Source organism: Nelumbo nucifera, chromosome 1 (genome assembly GCF_055504915.1).
Source record: "Nelumbo nucifera cultivar China Antique chromosome 1, China Antique-T2T, whole genome shotgun sequence".
In the NCBI taxonomy this organism is placed as follows: domain Eukaryota; kingdom Viridiplantae; phylum Streptophyta; class Magnoliopsida; order Proteales; family Nelumbonaceae; genus Nelumbo; species Nelumbo nucifera.
In genome coordinates, this window is record NC_142649.1 from 113,961,244 (window position 1) to 113,983,143 (window position 21,900).

The 21,900-nt window shown below is 36.3% G+C and overlaps 1 protein-coding gene across 2 annotated transcripts; it reads right to left on the reverse strand.

Moving 5' to 3' along the window:
- Positions 1-2,291: 2,291 nt before the first annotated feature.
- LOC104588172 (splicing factor U2af large subunit B-like) lies at positions 2,292-16,727 on the reverse strand. Of its 2 annotated transcripts, XM_010246002.3 has the most exons (13): positions 16,372-16,727; positions 12,985-13,241; positions 12,284-12,397; positions 8,680-8,744; positions 7,976-8,043; positions 7,850-7,891; positions 7,698-7,757; positions 5,932-5,992; positions 5,736-5,848; positions 4,613-5,059; positions 3,221-3,356; positions 2,949-3,016; positions 2,292-2,720 (listed from the first exon to the last, which is right to left on the reverse strand). In XM_010246002.3, the coding sequence occupies exons 1-13, from the start codon at positions 16,492-16,494 to the stop codon at positions 2,583-2,585; spliced, it is 1,692 nt and encodes a 563-aa protein (XP_010244304.1). In that variant the 5' UTR covers positions 16,495-16,727; the 3' UTR covers positions 2,292-2,582. The 2 variants fall into 2 exon arrangements, with proteins under 2 accessions (XP_010244304.1, XP_010244305.1); XM_010246003.2 differs by lacking the exon at positions 12,985-13,241 and having other exon boundaries at positions 16,372-16,673.
- Between the last annotated feature and the right edge of the window lie 5,173 nt (positions 16,728-21,900).

Consider the following 21,900-nt stretch of genomic DNA (forward strand, 5'->3'; position numbering starts at 1 on the left):
TATTTGTTGATAAAATACATGTTTATACATACCTATACACATAAATATACATGTATATATACCGGTAAATTAGAGTATAAGAAAAAACACTATAAAAACAATAAAAAATTACTATGGGATTAAAATCCTTTTTTCTATCAACGTCAAGGAAACATGTATCTGGAATCCCATCAAAATTGTATCAACACCTACTGATTTTTATTTATTTTTTGGTGTGGGTGAGGGAAGGTCCACAGACCTTAGGGTCTGTTTGGTTCACAATCAAAATCGGAATTAGAATTGGAATTGGAATTGGAATTGGTATGGTCTATTCACATAGTCTATTTGGTTCAAACAGGAATATAAATGAAAATTAGAATCAGTTGGAATGGGATTTCATTCCCAAGGGAGGAGGGAATGGTCATTCCCCCAAATAGAGGAATGCCATTCCACCAGGATGGGATTTTGATTCCGCCCAACCAAATAATTGGAATCGGAATTCTAAACCTCTATTCCAACGAACAAAATGGGCCTTAGCACATTACCGTAGAGAGTTTACAGTTAGATAGGTTTGCACCATTTTCAGAGGGACATCAGTGAGCATGGATCATCGACCACTCGAACAGATTCAACCATGGTTTTCAAAACTAAAAAGCCTGGGAACTTGTCAGGTAACCAATTTTGTTTTCACCCTAAAACCGCTTTTTGGCAAGAAACTATTGATTTTGTTAGTGATCCATTGACATGGGCGGGTGAATCGTTGAACCATCAACCCAAACAACAGTTTGTCATTTTTAATTATTTTTAATTTTTTTTTAAGTCAAAACAGACCGTCTGTTTGAACCAGAAAATCAGGCCATTCGATTCGGGAACTGGTCCCCAGAACGATTCCTTATCTAGTTTGATTTTAAAAACCTTGGATTCAATAGAATAAATTAAACATACTTTATTTGTTGCATCGCTTATAGTGACCAGTGCCTCAGTTATTCATCGGAGAGTTGGATTTGCAGAAAAGGGTTTCCCCAAATTTCTTTATCTAATAAATTCTTGCACCTTAACAACCAGTTTTGACGTGGGACCATTTTTAAATATATCCTAAGTAGCTTTTAAATACCGAGGGGTAGCCAATTGGCGTGTAAGATGAATTGTCCAAGTAGGTACAGTTTCAAATCTCGCTATTATCATCTTTGTAAGAAAATAGATGATGATATTGTATTGTTCACTTAAAAGGAGTAACAACCCCTATGGGGATCTCTGATAGTGGTTAATACAAAAAAAAAAGAGTAGCTTTTTAAATATTTTCCTAGAAGCCCACCCACTAACAAAGAAATTCCCCACAAGGGTAAAGATAGGATCCAAAGGAGATAGCTGGACCTTACAAATTGGTTGGGCTTAGAGGTTTGGACTGGATCCATAGGCTTTCTTTCATCACTAGGCTATATGAACTAATGAATCTGAATCTGCTCCTCACGGATATCTTTTTTTGCTTTAAATCTTTTGAAAGGCTACACAACAGGGGTATAGTCCATCCCATGGTTTTTAAATACGACCTGGAGACCAAACCGGACAGGAGTCTGATTACTGGGTCAAACAGTCCAATTATTCGAACCAAACAGTCAGCCCATTCTGACAAAGAAAACTAAAAAATAAAAACAGTCAAAACCATTTGAACGGTTCAAATGGTTAACCGCCCAGATAAACGGTTGACCAAAATCAACGGTTTTAAGTAAATTTCCGGTTTTGGAGAAAACCAAAACCGGTCACCTGACCAGTTCCCAATTTTTTGGTCCAACCATCCGGTCGGGTTTTAAAAACCATGGTCCATCCCCAACCCAAGTGCAAGCGGGATTGGACTAGACTCCCAGATCAGCTGGGTGGCACCTTGCATATCACATCATGTCCCAGCCCCGCATTGGAAACATCTTATATTACTTGAAACACTGACAATGCGTAACCCCTAAAGGCCAAGACTAAAGTTCTTATCATATTTGTATTTATACTCTTTCCAAACTGAGCCTAATGAGAATATGAGCATTTCGTTTTGCGTATTTTTTTTAACCTAAACCAAGCAAATGGCGGTTTCCCAAATCCCAACCAAATAGGAAGGTAAACAGCTGGCCCAGGGATTCGTGCACGGTCTGTAATCTGTAATGGAATTGGCCACACATTCAATACAGGTGGCTTTCGCAAGAGTACAGAGGTGCACTTGTTTAGCTCCTTTTCTCTGATTTAGTATCAGTAACGCTGTGGCACCTTAAAACGAGAACAGTAGCATTTCTCACCCACTGACTGCACAATTGTAGCGGACGGTGTATAATAAAATACTACTATTATATCGAATGTTAATGGTATAATGGGCCAGAAGGAAATTAAACCAATTTAACATAACTGATTCGACCGCTCTAAGTATACTAGTTAAATTAGTTACCTCCCTCAAAAAAAAAGGTATACTAGTCACTTTGGCTAATAAAACATTACCCGTCCCTGTACTAAGAAACACTGAAAATAAAGATACCATGTTTATGTCATGAATGTTTATGTTACAGTAAGAGGCGAGAAACGGAGGAGTTTCGAGGCTGCGCAATGACGACGAAGCGAGCAAACTAGCCATCATAATCACCCTGATGGTACTTATTCTCTGGATAGAAGACTGCCACAACCTGATTTCCACCAAATTTCCTACCATTGAGTCCTTGTCTGGCCTTTGAAGACCCTTCAGTATCGGCATACTCCAAGAACACCTGGAAGAAAGGGAGTCAAACAGAAGCACTCCTTTAGTAGTAGAATAGAAAGAAAATAAGACTTGGTATTTGCACTTTGCTCATAATCTTCCACTAATCGCCTTGCAGCAAATCATATTAGGGAATTAACAATGGCACAATCACTAGCATCACTTAAAATTTAGAAGGAACTGCAGTTGTGTTTTCCAGTATGGAGTTGGATTACAAGATTAAAGTCCTACTACTAACCTTCCCAACTCCAAGTGATGGTTCACCATTTGGATTTGGACGTGGAATTACAACATTCACCAGTGCACCTGCCAAGATGAACGTCAAATTTTGAATGCTTAAAGTTGTTAAGAATGATCAGAGGATACACAATGGAGAAATACAAAAACCTCTGGGAAAAGTTAGATGAGTAAAGCTTATGGAGTCTTCAGTGTGAGGATTAGACCTAATACTCTAGCACAATGTGGGTTAAGATATGAGAAATAAAAATGAACATAGTTTCTGGTGTTTACCATATTTCCCGCCTTCTCCTCTCATGTCTTCCATTATGTCTTCATACTCCTCGTCATCTTTTAGTTCATCTGCACTTACTACCTGTGTTAAACAGACAACCTTCGTAGGAAGTGTAGCAGCTTGGAACACAAGCTTCTGCAAAGGCAAACAATAACAATAAATTAGACAATAAACAGATACCTCTATGGCTACAACTCAGGTAACAAGTCAAAAGAAAATCAGGCACAGAATTAAAAACATTATCAACAAACTTTTGACATGGAAACTTGATTGAAAGACCAAAACATTATACATATAGTTGTTGCTACACTAATTTACCCAAGTTAAACTTCACATGCACAAAGAACCGAACAACTTGTTACACTTTCTTATTGGCACTACTTTTGATAAACTCTGTAATCATAAAGCTACTATGTAAGGAGACAGGTCTGCTTATAGCTTAGACTAGTAAACAAATCTTTTTTTTTATCAATTAGTATAGTAAACAAATCTGGATGGAGTAGAATTGTATAGGCTGCTATTTCATTATTTTTCTTTCCTTCTAGTAATAACCAGTGTTTAAAAAAATCGACCAGGAAGCTCAACCATTTTTCCCTCCAGGTCGCAGGTCACCGATTCAACTGCCCAGATTGAATTTATCCAACCCGTGACATTCAGAAAAAAAAATGTATCAACCCATGACATATCATCATAAAGATATATAGTACAATAAAATATTCATAGTTATATAATATATAATAATATTAATTATAGACATTCAAAATATATAATTATATTCTACATATGACATTTATTTTAGCTTTAATTTTTATACATTAAAAATTAAGATTTGAGGGCAAAAAGGCATTTTTTTTTTGGCAAAAATAGCAGGCCAAGGCACCTTCAACTCCTTGGAACACAGATTGTAAAAAGTTACCCAAAATTTAAGAAAAAAAGATCACCCCACTGACCACTGAGCACAAAATGATTGCCTTTGGAAATTTTCATATAAATTATATTTGTAACCTGTGACCCAATTACTGGGTCAAGTGAGCCAATAGTTCAACTGCCTGGGTCGATGGGTTTTGACCAAGTTAACAATTTCTGACCAAAATCCTGAAATGGGATTTACCCGCCTGGGGTCGGGTCAGCCACTGATTCAGAGGGTAGCCAGGCCTTAAATAGGCCCCTCTGAACCAATTTCGAAAAAAAAAATAATAAGTGAAACATTAAAAAAAAGCACAGGCGGGTTGGAAACATTCATAACAACTACCAACTATTCAATGACTCGAAGCAACAGGCCTCCATGCAATATGTAGAGCATGAACTAGTATTTTCTGGCATATTTATTTGCCTGTTCTGTTAATTTTTAGGAACTTCAACCAGACTAAAAACCAATCCATGAATCTTACCTGCAAGGCCACCTGCTGCTGTGCCTGCAATAACACATTCTCCTGCTCAGGTTTCGGCTGGGAAGCACCCTGATTTGCACGCCTAACAGTGAGAGTTTTATCTCCCATTTTTATTCCATTGAGAGCTGCACATGCAATATCTGTAACTGAGACATCCTGGTAGACACAAAAGGCATATCCTTTAGAGTTTCCTGTTTCCCTGTCCTTCACTAGATCAAAACCTCTTAAAGGCCCAAATGATTCTAGTAGCTCTCTTATCTGTGCTTCCGTGAAGTAGTAGGGGAGCCCACCGACAAAGATGCGATCAGGACCCTCAAGCCCACCAGCAGAACCAGGTGTCAGCCCAACAGCAGCGAGGTTCAAATTGGGGTTGGGTTGACTTGGACCAAGTGCTGCAGCAAGAGAGGGGTTATAGTCACTTGGCCTCCTTACTTTCACAGGTGCTCCCTGGATAAAGACAAAATCAATTCAACCAGGTTAAGATTGCTGCCTATTCTTAAAGAGACCTTTCAGAGGTCAGCTTCTTGTTCATTTCTAGAAAACGAGATCTTTCATATACCAAGTGTAAATGCCTCATACCAAAAAAATAAGGAAAGAGAGTATATGTGTTTTGGGGTCAATGAACATAATATACAACAGATTAAAAAGGACTCTGTATCTACTTTTTTCTATTGGAAATGGTAACTTTCATTAATGAAACATTTAAAGGAGTACACTGTCACCACCCAAAACAAGGGTGTTGACCCTAAGAGATTTATTTCAAGATTACAAAACAGCCCAAAACAAACTCCCAGAAAGTTCCTTGCTTTGCCAAAGTATCAGCTAATCCATTTGCCAATCTCCTTGTCCACCAAAACAAAACCCCAACCTCCCTTACTAAGCAATTTATTTCCCTCATAATTTATCTATGTGCCCAGGCCCCCAAATTGTTTTACTGCATCCAACCAATTAGTAAATTTGGAATCCCCTTCAACCTCAATTTGGTGAAAGCTCCACTGCTTGGCCAACCTCAAGCCTTATAAATGGCACTTGGATATAAACCAGTACATAATTTTTCCCTGCTTCAGCTTCCTTTCAGGATGTAAAACCCTAAAATCCATCTAGAGAAAAGTACAACACGTACCTCAAAAATGATACCATCTAAAGCCATTGCATTACTGGCCTCCTCAACTGATCTCATCTCTACAAAAGCAAACTTCTTTTCATGATTGATGTATACATTAACAACAGCATCCCCTGTAAAAATCAAGATATTAGCAACTGTATAATAATCACTGCATCCAATTTTTAGAAAACAGAAAGGGCAAACATCCACAAACCTGGACCAGCAGTGTTCCCTCCAATTGCAGCCATTACCTGACTGAAGAAGGTGGCCACAGACTGCAGTGAACAGTGATCAATAATCATTCCTTGGTCATATAAAGCCAACCCTTAAAAGAAAATAATAACAATCATGCATTGAGAGACCACATGCACATTAATACAAAGCCCAAAAAGGAAAAGCCGCTTAAGTGCATAATTAGCATTAGCACACCTCTAACCATAAAGTCTACCATTAATCCCCAACGCATAATCATTGAAATTATTAAAGTCTTTATTGATTACAATAAAATTCTAATTTGAACTGTTCAGATGCCTTAATCGTAGAGTTGAGGCTGTGAGCCAAAACTCTAGCTCCCAAATTTTTACAGAAACTTCTTGATTGAAATAAAGTATATTGGTTCCCAAAACAAACACAATTTCATTCCCTTATTCAGTTACACTAATCATGAATGAATTGATTAAACATATTCAGGAGGAGGTTTAATGGTGCATTTTATTTGCTGATGATGTAGCATTAATTGATAGAACTAAAGAAGGATGAAATGAAATTTTAGAACTGTGGAGAAATACCTTAGAAACAAGAGGCTTTAAAACAAGTACTTAAGTAGAACTAAACCAGAACAAATGCACTATAAATTTAATAATAATAGGAGTGATAATCAGGTTAGACTTGGGATTGGAGACCAAGAGATATCTCAATGTGACTTCTTGCATTACTTCGTTTGATGATCAATAACAAGGGAGAGATTGAGGATGTTGCTCACAGAAATAGAGCACAATAAGCAAAATGGAGAAGAGCATAGGAAGTCTTATGTAACAAGAGAATATCACAGGCAAAAAGGAAAATTTCATAAAATAGTTATATGGCCAGCAATGTTGTATAAAGCAGATTGTTGGGAAATCAAGAAACATCTCCAAAAAATGAGTGGTAGAAATATGGATATTGAGTTGTTGAGATGGATGAGTGGGAAAACTAGTAATGATAGGATCAGAAATGAACTTATTCAAAGAACCCCAGGAATAGCTGCAAATAGGTGATAAAATGAGGAAAAGTGGACTAAGATGGTTTGGGCACACGCAAAGAGAGAATCTGCAACAATGGTAGAAGTGATCTCTAAAAAGTTGAAGGGGGCTAAAAGAGTTGTGGGCAGAAAAAAGGACATAGGCTGAAGTAGTAAGAAATGATTTAAGGGTCCATAATTTGACAAAGGATATGATATTTGAACAGAACAGAATGGTAGAACAGGAATCATGTAGCTGACCCCATATAGTTGGGACAGGGATGACAACAACAACGATGACGATGAGATGATCCTGTGATACCCAGATACCTATACAAGGGTGCCAATATCATGTCAGATAATTCAATTCTTAGTGCAAATTTCATGTCCAATACCATATCGAGCTGTATCCGGTTAGCATAGCTTCTAACTCAACTGCAAGCTTGGTTTTGCCCTCAAGGATCTTCCATCTCTTTATATGAGACCACTTCATAACGCTTCTTAGTGTAAACCATAAACAAATATCACTAATCGATAAAAATAAGATATCACAGAAAATTAAAGAATAATGAACTAAGAGCATGACAGTTCAGTTCAAGAAGCCATTGCACCCAATAACAATATGAGGCAATTAGAAAGGACTTTGGAAAACAGTTTTAACATGTCTGGCATGTGTAAACAAAATAATTCGTGCGAAAATTAAACACTATAACAAAGGAACAGCCAGGTGGAAATTATATCAGAGAAGCTGGAGTGAGTACTTGTTCATTAGCTGTAGGAGGAAGGCCCCCAACATACACCCGCCGAGCATGCCTTGTAGCCTAACAGCATCAGTAAAATTCTTAAGGCACATCCAAACATAATATCACAAAAATTCAGAATGGAAAAAGAAAAATATAAAATTCTGCCTAACCTGCTGCGTCATAGCCTGAACTGGCATCACAGGGACCCCAAACTGCAACATGCAAAGAAACATGGAACAAAATTTAAAAACAGATCAATATACATATTTTCTCCAGTGGAAAAGAAATATAAGTACCTGCCCTGGCAAAGGAAACATGTTTGGAAACATTCCAGGAATGGTTGGAGTAGTCCCAGGCATCTGACCTGCAAAAGCTAGTTAAATTATTTTCTGGTACAAAGAAAAGAAAAATCATGCTGCTATGCTACTATTGCAGGTGTAAATCAACTTGCACCTCCTACTTTTCTTCATATGTTCTCACTGATTTAGGCATGCCCTATCTTCTTGTGAAGTTTATCAAGAATATAAAAGGAATACATCATTATCAAATACGGGAGGTAATATTTGTAAGACTACCAAAACAGGTAATAGGTGCCGGTTGAAGACGAACAAGATCCATCAAACCAGTGCATTGATTCCTCCTTGTACATAAAAGCTACAGGACTCGGCTCACACCCATTGGCAGCACAGTGGGACAAGTAGCCCAACATTGCCTTCTTACAAAAACATATAGACACGGAAACAAACAAACAAACACCAAAAACAAGAAAACAACCAAAAAAGGCTCTCAGTTTCTGAATTAGTTCACCAAGTAAATAATTGAAACAAAAACAGTACAACCCATCCAAAGATTGCAGCATAAAGTTGCTACTACCGTTAATGTGGGAAAAAAATAGTGTGGCTTACCAAATAATGGCATGCAATTGATACAACTTTTCAAGTTATTCAGCAAAAATAGAAACGGAAGTGGCAAAATGCAATTAGAAAAACAAGTCACATACCTGCAGCAGCAGCTGCCAGCATTGCAGTTGCAGGAGGGGCCATGTCAAAACCACTGATCCGCTTGCTGTCATGCCACAGTATACAGGAAAATAAATGGAACAGAAAGGTACAGAAAAACGTAGAAGTGGCAGAAGCAGCATGACATAAGAAGCATAAATTGTAAAAGGAGCAATTTCTACATACATAACGAAAATATAGAGGGATTTATGCTAAACATTCAACCAGGCATTGCTTCCAGCTCTAGACTAAAATACTAATGGCATAAGCAGCAACCTTTATTATGGCTGCTCCTGAAAAACAAAGAACAGAGGACATATTTTATCTGATTCACATGTATATCAAACAATATAAAGATGCATCGTACAAATAACATTTGCCTGTTGTATACTAAGGAATTCTACATTTCACAGCCACACTATGCACAAACCACAGCAAGTATAAAAACTTGCAAACAGAACCTCCCTCAAATTGGAGCTTTTCAAAATAAAATAAAAAGATAATGATCATGCTCCTCCTACTGAATTAGATAGGCGATGATTGTAAAATCAGATTTTGGGAGGATAGTTGGAATGTTTTGGTAACCTTGCCGCACTGTCCTAGACATCACACAATCTCCATACAGGTGGGAAAGAACATCCCTGAATTCCTTAGGGCCATTACCCAATGTTGGTCCTCGCTATCCAGGGTCTTGATGAGGGTGCTTCGCACTGTGGATATGAACCTAAACCTTCAGCATCTTTTGCACAAAATTGTTGTTCATAAGTCTCAAACCTGTATTCTCATGCTTGTCAGGCTGAGATTTTACCATTGCACCAAGCAATGGACTCTATCCCTGGATTCTTTGCTATTCATGCAAGCAGGGTAACTTAATGCAATATTAAACACGAAACGCAGAATCCCAAGCAGTGAAGGCCCACTGTATATCCTCTCCCCATTCACTGCAGTCTTGCCAATCCACCCACTTTGGTATTTAGAGCACTAAGAACCCAATCTGAAATCTGATGTTGAGGAGGTCAAAAGGTGACAAATCGTTTTTTAGATTAATTTATAGCAGTAACAGTCCCCCCACAACCTTTTTTTATCATTTTTTATCAATATCCCCTCCCACAACCTTTTTCCCCCATCTAATGATCTTTGTACAGTCCCCTTCTAGAAGGAGGGAATAAGGATTCCGGGATAAAGACATTCTTGTTTCTTATTCCTTGAACACATCTACTTAGATTAATTTATAGCAGCAACAGTCCCCCCACAACCTTTTTTTATCATTTTTTATCAATATCCCCTCCCACAACCTTTTTCCCCCATCTAATGATCTTTGTACAGTCCCCTTCTAGAAGGAGGGAATAAGGATTCCGGGATAAAGCCATTCTTGTTTCTTATTCCTTGAACACATCTACTTGAATGGGCATCCCCTCTAACCAATCAGGCCACTAAATGCCCACAATAACTGTTTGTCCCTATGAACAATGAAGCCTGTTATACCTGGAGGACTGGGGTACCCAAGTGCTATGATGCCTGGATGCATATAGACACAGATAAAGATATAGGAAACAGGGAATGCAAGTGACTCTATTATCCTTCCTTTAACAGGAAAAAATAGTGTCGAAAAAGATCAAGTATTAGTAGATTCACACTTTCATGCCTAAATAACAACACAGATTATTTTGCGGGTATATACACATGCAAACACCATAAATACTACACGGAAGCAATATAATGATTGGCCTGACACAGAAAGATTTGTTAGAAAAACCGTCAATTGACTGCCAACATGTTAAGGTCAGGTAACCCATTGTGTGAAACACAAGTATAAATTAAGGTCAAATAAGTAATACTAAAAACACAATAAATTTCCTCAGGAAGCCCCAACATTCTAAAGGTTGCATGGATGCATTGAGTACATGATGCATACATGGAAAAGGAGAAAGGAACCATGGAAAAATGTTACTTAGAAACTTTGTGTACAGTTCAGTTTCACAAATAAAAAATTCAACAAAAATTCAGTCAGTTGTAGATGGTATGGTAAAAACAACAAATTAAAATAAATGTGTTTAATATATTATCTTTTAAAAATTACAAAATGAAATGTGGCACAATGCCACAATTACATGTATATGTATGCATTTTTATCAGTCACATAAATATATATTACAAATATATGCTTCTATAACTTATCCCATATTTTTGAAAATCCATATCATTCAAGTATTATATCATGTATACCTTGTGGACTTTATGGGAGGAGAGAAATGCCAGAATATTTCAAGAAAAGGAAAGAAGTCTTGCTGAAATTAAGGAATGCATAATGACAATGACAGTCTCGTGGCTAAAATCTTCACACTTGTTGGCAGATTACTCCTTTGATGACTTAAGGAGAAACTGGGCAGCAGTGGCTTCTACAGTCTTGACAAAGAACAAATCACAAGCTAAATGGGAATCCCCACCGGATGGAGTGGTAAAACTGAATTTTGATGGTAGCTGCCAAGGTAACCCAGGGCCATCTGGAATAGGAGGGATTCTGAGAGACAAAGATAGCAACATGTTGTCTTTATTTTCAGGACCAGTGGGTGTTGGTGATTCTGTAAGGGCAGAGATACTAGCAGCGGTACAAGGTATACAGATGGCCAGTCAACTTGGAGCAAATAATTTGATAGCAGAAGGGGATTCCAAGGTAGTAGTGAGCTGGTTGACAAGTCCAGAGACAGCTTGTTGGGGCTACAGGGATCTGTTAAAGAAAGTTAAATGGCTGACAAGGAATATGTCAGTCAGGTTTCAGTGGGACAGCAGATCAGCAAATGCAATGGCTGATTCTTTGGCCAAGCAAGGGGTGTCAAGGTGAGATCTGTTTTGGGCCACTTTGTAACTGTGTTTCAGGCTTGTGTTTGTTTAGTGTTTAAGACTCGGTCCTAGGGGGAGGTAACACCTCGTGCCTCTTCCTAGCCTGAATGTACTACTATTTTTTGAATTAATAAAACCACTCTCATTTATCAAAAAAAAAGTATTATACTATGTATTATAAAATACTCCCACATCTGCAAAGGGAATATAAATTTTGTTTTCTGCTGATCAAAAAAAAAAATTCCATGTCTGTACCTGTATATAATTCAGCATCTAATACAAGTTTAGTCAAAGTTCATAAACATGCATATAGTATGTTTATTTACCATGGTGGCATTTGGAAGTCTAAAATTTAATACCTCTAAAGTCTAATTAGATATTATTGGAATAAGAGCCTATTTTTATGTCTAACTGGTAACAGCTTTAATTGAAAGTCTGATTAGACTAGCATGTAGGAGTCTCTTATCAGCGTAGCTATTACATTTCAAATACAAGTGGTTCCATCAGAGGCATGGTGAATTGACATGCAACTGATCATGCATTTATTGTTGGCACAGCATGGTTAATTGACATGCAGCTGATCTGAGGAAATGTAGAAAAGCTATATGAGTTGCCTATCCAACATGGTTACACAATAGAAAACATTAATGAAAATTGCTGAAAGACAAAAAAAAAAGTGTGAAACTTAGGAAATAAAATGGATGATGTTTCTATTATAATTCTCAGCAGGCATTGTAATGAACTGTCATGTGTAGTACGATCTACCTCTTTGATCGTGAACGGGATCGAGATCTTGATCTATGATGAGATCTACCCCGGGACTGAGATCGAGACCTATGCCCGTGCCTTCCTTCTCTATCTTTATCATAATCTCTACGCCTACAGTAACATTGAATTGATAAAGCATGATTATCATGGACATATCATTTGGACAAACAAACATAGAGAAAGTTTTCAAATTTTAGAATTGACAATAATACCGAGCCTAGGTTCTAGAGACCAAAAGTATGTGTTAGTCATCATCAAGTCAGTGAAAACCTCAAAAAAGGAATCTTGATGCAAAACCTTTGAACAGAACAACATTCAGCATGCCAATGGATTTCCTGTACCAAATGTTGATACAATATTTGAAAATATACATAAAAAAACTACAGGGCAGCAACAAGTCATAAATCAATCAAGATATAGACAGGTATCAGAGGCTACTCAATATCGTGGCATCAAGAAAGAATCCACTTCACCACTTATAAGGGGGGAAAGCAAAATTGTATTTCAACAAACCTACTCAACCAAACCAACAAATAACAACAACAACAAAGACAATAACAACTGATTAAGGTCGGTTGGAAGGGAAAGAAAAGGTGATCCCCACCCCCCCAAAAAAGGTCACAGCATGAGATGGTGTATGCAATTATGTCAGTGAACATGAAACTGATAAAACAACTGCAAACTCAGTTGTATTGCACCTCTCATAGTCTCGACTACGGTGAAAGTCATCATCATCATCATCTCTATCCCGTCCTCGCTCCCTCCTATCACTTCGTTCTCTGTGGTGGTCTCTATGATGACGATCACGACCTCTGTCTCGTTCCCGTTCCCGATCTCTGTCTCTGTCTCTGTCCCTGTCCCTATCCCTATCCCTCTCCCTGTCCTTGTCCCTTCCTTTTTCTCTTTCCCTCTCCCTACTTTTTGAGGACTCCCTTTCATAGTCACGAGAACCATGCTGCAGATATTTGGTAGCATTAGAGGAAAGAACATAAAAGTACATAAGCTATATATTCCACTATCATGCATGACAGCACATAAATAACATTTCATCAATATTTCCAAAATAAGCAATACACAAGCTAGACTGCAAGAAGTTGGTTCACCTTGCAATGACAGATGACTGTGGCATGGTACATAAAAACCATCATAATAACAAGTGCCATATTCATTAATTATGTATATTAGACATAAAGTACAAAAGGTTTCTGAAACCATTAGGTGATACACCATTCTGGGTGACAAGGTGCTTGGTAATCAATGCACAGATGATCACATGGACAAACTCTGAACAAATAAAATAAATACTCAAATACATGACACAGAGACACAGATTATCACCAAAGAAGTCAATGGCATAAACATGGTGCATTGCTTAGGCACCTATTTGATTGTTTTTTACCTCTCTGATCTTAGCCATTAATGTCATCATTTCAGAATCCCATGCAAGTTTTTAAGTGCCCACTCAGAAGGAGAAGCAAGCATAATCTTTGGTTAATTGACTTATGAACAGAGGCAATAGACATATACGATACATACATCTCGGTGTTTGCACACATTAGCAAAACATTAGTTTTACTTTGTTACATCTGTCAAGTGTGTTCACTTTCAATGACATCAAGGGTGTTCACTACCAACATAACTCTTTTTTTATCAGTAAGAGGAAAGACCTTTATTGCTTCACCATTATCTATCAAGAGAGAGAGAGAGAACGCTTTTCTCCGGATGACAGGAGAAATTGGCATAAACATCAGGTACAGACACTGGCTGACATATACACTTCTGTCCCCAAGCCTGGCAATCCCCATTGTATGTTACTATTATTAACACCTGTCATTGATAAACTGTCAGACAGTCCATTCACCAATCCTGGAACCCAACTGAAGAACAATTCAGATTGGACACCAAAGTCCTAACTTCCTCAATCAAGAATTCCAAGGCCCTTCTTCTGTTAAGATTAGAGAGGAATACAATTTACTGCCAATTGGCAATCTCCTCCTACTATAATGTCATTCCAAGTTCCTTAATCAAAGAATCTAAATCTCCACCCATGGGGTAAAAAGTTCATAACCATTGTTGCCGAGCTTGGTTGACCCAGATGGTTGCACCCAAGGTTCAAAGTATCGATACTGCGTATCGGCCAGTATCAGTACTCCTTTTTGTTCTTTTTTTCCGAATCTGGTTCAGAGGGGCCGGTTTAAGGCCAGTCTACCCCCTGAACCACTTGCCAACCCGAAACACCCCCTGGAGGGGCATATCGGGAAGGCTCCGATACGATAGTATCGGCTGATACGGGCCAATACGTATCGATACTTTGAACCTTGGTTGCACCAATGAACCAGATAACTACTGCATCCCAGATTTTTGACAGTTTTGGGCATTACACTATGGGCAGTGGAACTGTTCAATCCATGAATATCCGGATCAATTTTTAAATCATTGTTTATTTGTTTATAATAATTGATTTAACCAGCCAACATTTTTTTCATATATCCAACTTTATTCATCTTTCTTCTATTCTATGCAGGAACATTATAACTCAATAGAGGAGTAAAACTAAGCCAGTCCTTAGAGTCGGTGCTGCATGGACTCTCCTAAATGGACAACACATCATGGACACGTATCCAAGTTCGAAACTCCATGGATTCTTGAGGGCACTTCTACATAACTTTCCTTTTTATCTCCTTGCTTGTTCAACATAAATGAACAGATAATCTACAAGATGAATCCATTTGTTGTACCAAACCTCACTTAGTAACACAAGCAACATTTTTGCAGGCATATAACATCAGAATTCAAAAGATACAAATTACTTTAATAGTATATACTTTTCCATAGGCATGTTTGTGAGTCCATTTCTCATCTTGCAGAGTCAGACTCTTGGACGTGTCAGATTCCTACTCCCGTGTCTGTGTCCATGCAACACTGCCTATAACCATCATGACTTCATGAGCCCCAATGCACCATCATGCAATCTGAATTTTTACATTGTAAACAAATGCAGCTCATCATGACCCTATGGACCAGCTTAGCATGACTCATCAATGAATGAATTTAACAATGGCATGCATAAATCAACATCTACCATGTATTGTGAATTCTAAATTTCCTACAGGGAGATTTTATGTCACAAACATGAATTTAACAATGGCATGCATAAATCAACATCTACCATGTATTGTGAATTCTAAATTTCCTACAGGGAGATTTTATGTCACAAACATGAATTTAACAAGACAATATTTGGGTTTGCGTGGCAAAGCATCATACAGCTTCCAGTAACATGTTAGTTGGTAGAATAATCTGAATGAATGCATTGTTCACAGAAGGGTATACAAACCAAATGAAGAACTCTTTAATGAAAGACATAATGCATGCCTAGTCAAAAAGCGTGGCCCTGAAATGTTAATCAGCTTTTCTTCCTTTTGCATGGCACCTCGAATTCAAGCAGAATACAATATAATCCAGAGATACTACTACAACAATTTGAAAGGGGCTATACCGCTCTAGTAAAATCTTTTGCAAGTAGCTTCATGAATTGGCCAATTTATTATGCGCATTTTAAACTAGAGGAACTCCCTTCCGCTAATATTTCATGCTGAGCTTCTGCCCCTTTTCATTTTAATTGCATAAGGCGTAAGACTACTTTTCCCGCACCTTTTACGCGGAAACAGTCCCAGCATAGTGTAAATTATAACTAATTTCCAAACCCTAAAACAACCCTGAATACCTAATATAAATATAAACCACAGTCTGATCTGGTGATAACCCTAGCGCCAACTGAAGTGTCCTTGTGGAAATTCCCCTGTAGAAGAAACGCGTAGAACTACTGTGTTCTACCAGAAACAGACGTTGATCGCCTCGAACCCTAAAATCTTATCAGCGCTCCCAGACATAGGTGAAAACCCGGCAACAGTCTCAGTTACAAGTCAAACCCAAAAATACCACGGGAACACCGGGATATAAAACTAACCCTTTAAACTCAGCACCCGCGCCTCCCCTCAATACACAACGCTTACGTATGAACGCAGAAAGAGGGGAGGACAAAGAGAACGGAACAGGAAAAAACAAAAACAATTTGCGAATACCTGAGATTTGGAGTCACTGTAATCATCGAGACCTCCATGGCTACTGGGTCTCTGTAGAGGAGAAGAGTTGTAATCGTTGAAACCCTCGCCATTTCCTTCGTATCTTTCCCCGTAATCCGGCATTTTTAGACCCTTTTTTCCTCTCTGCCTTCGTTTCGAGTTCTCTCCGTCCTCACTCAGTGTTTCGGCGAAATCGATTCGAAGCTGTTCTAGGGCTAGCAGCAGAACTTCGCTCCAAAAAAAAACCACCGTGGGAATCCTAATCCCAAGTCCTAGTCCTAAACCAATAACCGTGCCGGGGATTGATGAAGTAGGGTATTAGTATTACCCTGGTAACGATCCAGTCAATCGGGTCCGGATCCAGTGCGGAGGGATTTTTCCTTTTTTATTTCACACATTTTGTGACACGTCAATAATGGTACCGAAATAGTTTTGAATTTTGTTCAATCAAAATCCATCGTGAATTTTGAAAAAATCGACCTGATTGATTGACACCAACGATTAAAATTTTGTATCTTATTAGATATCAGTGGAATGGCCCGTGCAATGTACGGGTATTTGATATCGACGGTGAGGGTGATATTTGACTATGCTTTTATATCTTAAGCACAGATGAAAGTTCATACCATACAAGTCCTAAAACAATTATATAATACATAAAAAGGACTATACTCACAAAATATCAAGATCTGAATTTTATATATAAAATGTTGATTGCAAATGCATGAGATTGAAACATTAAGACTTAGTTTGGATGGAGTATAAATACAAATATGTAGAGTGCAAAACCTTATATTTTATATGTATTTGTGTGGTACATATTTGTATTTGTACTCTTTCCAAACTAAGTTTAATGCACCAAATCAATTATAAAATTACATTCAACAACATTATATATAGATACGGTTCATCCCAATGAAACACAAAATTTATGGAGAATTGGAGATGCCACTCTTAACCAATCTCTTGTTTTGTAATAACTTAAAACTTATGAAAATAATTACTATTAATGGTTAGAAGTAAACTAAGCTATATTATGTTAATTTACTCAATTAACTATTGAATAGCAGAAGTCATTGTTTAAGATGACTATTAAATAACTTACATTTAAGCCTAAAACATTTTCTTCTTACTTTTTAACTAAAAAGGAAATAAATTAATTAATTGGAAGCAAAATTTATCAACCAACCACTAGAGTAACATGTATGCAAACACCTTCTACGCACGTTGATCACCTCTGCACATTTGTCAAAGAATAAAACAATTGAACGACTCATAATGTGTCACGGTGTTACTTATGACTGAGGAAATGAGTTGCAGGTCCTGCAACCACACACATGATAACATACAATCCTAGTGGCCAAATGCTCGTATAAGACGTAGGCCCAACTGACAAACATGTTTAGAGCCCATGGAATGAATTTTTTGTATTTTTTGTGCAGTTTCTATTATTTTTTATCAATTTTTATGATTTTTAATTTTTTTGTGTATTTCTTTGTTTTTAATAATTTATATTATTTTCTTCATTTTCTATGTTTTTCATAATTATTTTGCATTTTGATTTTTTCCTTTAATTTATGTTATTTTCTACATTTTCTATCTTTATTTGTATATTATGTATTTTTTATAGTTATACTTTTCTAGAATTTATTTATTATGTGGAAAATTAATGGATTGGGCATGTTGGGTTGGGTTGAACCTAAAATGGGTCATTAACGAGTTGATGGGTCAGGTTCCCACCCAATGGCTTTTTAGAAAGGACAATGGTTTTTTTTTTGCCAACTATTATCATGCACCCTCATATGGAATTGGGATATGTTGGAAAAACCAAAAAACTAAGGGGTATAATTGGTATGAAAAATCGAGGTCTTTCGACCACACTAATTGAACTATTCTCATTTTTTTATATGGTAGTAGATATAAATTCTTATTTTATTCTACAATTTTGTTCATTTTTCTATAATTTATGTTTTATTCCTTTTTTGTAATTTATGTTTTTTTCTTCAATTTTTATGATTTTTATATTTTTTTTGTAAATTTTCTCTATGTTTCTTTGTTTTTCTATAATTTATATTATTTTCTTCATTTTTTTTTGTGTTTTATCACAAATATTTTCGATGACAATATATACATGGGGAAAAAAATAGAAAGTTGAGGGTAACGTTGGAAAGTCAAATCAAGGTTTTTTGACCAAACCAATTGCAACATTTTCATTTTTCTGTATGGTATAGATTTATAATTTATGTTATTTTTCATCAAATTTTATGATTTTCTATATTTGTTTTGTAATTTTTCTAAGTATTTCATTGTTTTTTGTAATTTATATTATTTCTTCATTTTATGTGATTTTTCATAATTATTTTGTAATGACATATATACAGTAGGAAAAAATAGAAAGTTGAGGGTAAAGTTGGAAAGTAAAATCAAGGTGTTTTGACCAAACCAATTGCAGCATTCTCATTTTTTTAGTAAATTTTCTATGTATTTCTTTGTTTTTTTTTGTAATTTATATTATTTTCTTCATTTTATGATTTTTCATAATTATTTTGCAATGGCAAAAAATAGTTGAGGGTAAAGTTGAAAAGTAAAGTCAAGGTGTTTTGTCCAAGGTTTTTAAAATCAAACCAAACAACGAACTGATCAGGGGTCCGGTTCTCGGGTCGAATGGTCTGACCATTCGAATCAAATGAATGGCTTCATCTGACAAAAAAAAATTAAAAAATAAAAATTGGCCAAACCATTGAGCGATTCGAACTAGTCAATTAGTTTGCAATTGACCAAACCAATTGCAACATTCTTTTGCAATTGGTTCGAATGGTTCAAACCCATAATAAGATTCTTATTATCTAACTAAAATTAATATTAATTCAATAAGAGGTTTCTTTTGTATTCTTTTCAAGTTTTGGTGTTTAGATGATTTCACATGCACTATGTTAATCCTAAGAGAGAATTTGGTGTTTAGATGATTACAGAAAAAACATAAATAACGGTAGATTATTGGTTATGGGATCTCCGATCACCATTTAGCAGTCCTTATATTTCATGTGTGTAATTGATGAGAATTTATGGACGGTTGCAATGAGTTAAATGAAAATATGTAACAACAAGGTCAACACCGGAGAGTGTACGTGGCCATTTATGATAAGATCAAATACTTGAATAATCAAAAAAGAACATTGGAAAACAAAAATTATTGAGGGTAAAGATGGAAAGTAAAATTAAGATACAACCTTGTTAACCATTTGCATTCTCATTTTTTATCGTTGGAAAAAGTTTGATGGACAGCATATGGCCTCATGAATAAATTACAGGAAAAAAAGAAAAATTACAAAGGGTAAAAAGGGAAAATAAAATCAGCCTTTTGACTAAAAATTAGCATACAGCCCCAGGAATCATGATAGTTAAATAAATTACTGAAAAAACAAAAATCATAAAGGTAAAAAGGGAAAGTAAAATCAGGCTTTTTGGCTAAAAATTGTTACTATCCACATTTTTATAAATGGTGCAGATATTAGCCGATAAAGTATTGTATCGGTGACCCTCTAATATGCCTCTACAGTAATCATTCTTGGACTTTAGTTGGTTATGAATTAAGCTATTAACTTAAGGGCCACTCTTGTATATAAGTAGGATTCTCTTGAATTAATATGGGACATGTGAAATCAATGGCTCTTATCATTATTGTGAATTGAGGGGAATCGTCAAAACCAATGACTTTGGCTCGTACACATACACACGTAGGACTTGTACACAAAAGAGGGAGACCACATATAATCCAAAAGCTTGGGCTATTGGGTTATGGGTTGCTTTTGTATATAAGTCCTTTACACCTCTTATTCCTTTCCAATGTGGGATTCTCTTCAAATACTCATACATGAATCCCAACAGGGATTTTATAACTGCCCCTTGAACCAATGTTGGTGAGGGCGGATTTGGCCCTCCCTTGACATCGTGACATGTGGCTCCACAAAGCCGCCAAAATGACAACTTAGCACCACATAAGTAGACTTTGGAAGCACAACAATCACCTTGCCGCTGTCGCAAACTCCTACTTGCAATTAGACCAAATGACGTTAGGTTGGCATAAGGGGTGCCCTGCTTCTACTGACTTGGTAATCACTCAGTTATCGGCTTGTGTGACATGACAGGCAAGCTCCTATTCAAGTGAGATGTCACCTCCGACTTTCCCGAGATCACAACACCACATCAAAAAGAGCTGGTTATCGCCCTACCTGCTTTGGGCACGCCTGGATAGGCACTATCCACTTACGCGGAGTCCATCTCAGAACGTAAAACCACATCCAAACTAGATCGGTTGGAGATCTCAGATGCACTTTGTGGAGCTCACAACTAATGGATTATATAAAGGCATCCCCTTTCACAAAAGAGGTACATGTGATTTATCTTTCACAACACTCTAGCTCTCTTACTTTATTGCAATTAAAACATATAGTTTGCTAACTTAAGCATCGGAGTGCCCACCTTGGGTAAAGCAACCCGGACACTTTGATTACCTTTCTATTGCAGCTTGACTAGGCAACATACTCAATCTCGGATTCAAGCTGTCTAGGAGTGAGAAAAAAAAAACACCGAAAAATTGATTAACCGAACCGATCAATTAGGTTTCGGTTAACCAATATAGAAAACCAACGATTAACCGAACCGACCGGCATACATATATTTCTATATATTTTATATATATTTATGTATATTATATTATATATATATATATATATTATAAATTAATAAATATACATTATATATAAATAAATATATATATATATATATTTATAATATATTATTTATTATTTATTATTTAAAATATATTATTTTTTATATATTATAATTTTTTATTATATATTTATAATATATTGTAAAAACTAAAAAACCGATGAACCGAATCGGTTAACCGGTTGGCTTCAGTTCGGTTCTGATTACTAGTTTTTTAAAAACCGGTAGTATCGATTCGATTCCAAAACATGCCTCACAGTTTGATTAACCAAACCGTGAGCACCTGTACTACTAATAAGGAGCACCAGATCACACAACATCAAATGTGAAAACAAAAAACTAAAGTAGTAAAGCCAATATGCCCCATCCAATTTGAAACCTTGGTTAACACATTTTGCAATACTAATTGATTGGTCACAATTTTTTTTGTGATATCATGTCTTTCTTGTATCATTTTTGAACCCATCATCAAACCCTTTATACGACAAGACTCCATAATCTGTTTGGCTTAAAAACAGCCATACATCTTTTACCATAGTTCAAATACCATTAAAACAAGAGAGAGACCAAATTGAAAGGTATGGGGATTTTAATAAAAAAAATATATCATTTATACTTTTAATACTAGTATAAATATAGATATAGGTTTCTTTTAAAAATTGCTGCATCAACCAATAAATACTTGGTTTTTTAATCAATTGTGTTTTTGTTTTTAAAAAATTTAAAAACAAATTGGTTTTGTTTTAAAAAAACAATACATGTTATTGAAAGCATCAAATTATGTTTTCTAAAATTAAA

Bases quoted from the DNA above. Each gene is read 5' to 3' on its own strand.
- LOC104588172 (XM_010246002.3), bottom strand. From the start codon at position 16,494: ATGCCGGATTACGGGGAAAGATACGAAGGAAATGGCGAGGGTTTCAAC. The intron at 13,242-16,371 runs GTATTCGCAAAT...AAATATCTGCAG, and splicing joins ACAGTGACTCCAAATCTCAG to CATGGTTCTCGTGACTATGA. The intron at 5,993-7,697 runs GTACTCACTCCA...TGTTCACTGCAG, and splicing joins CTCCTACAGCTAATGAACAA to TCTGTGGCCACCTTCTTCAG.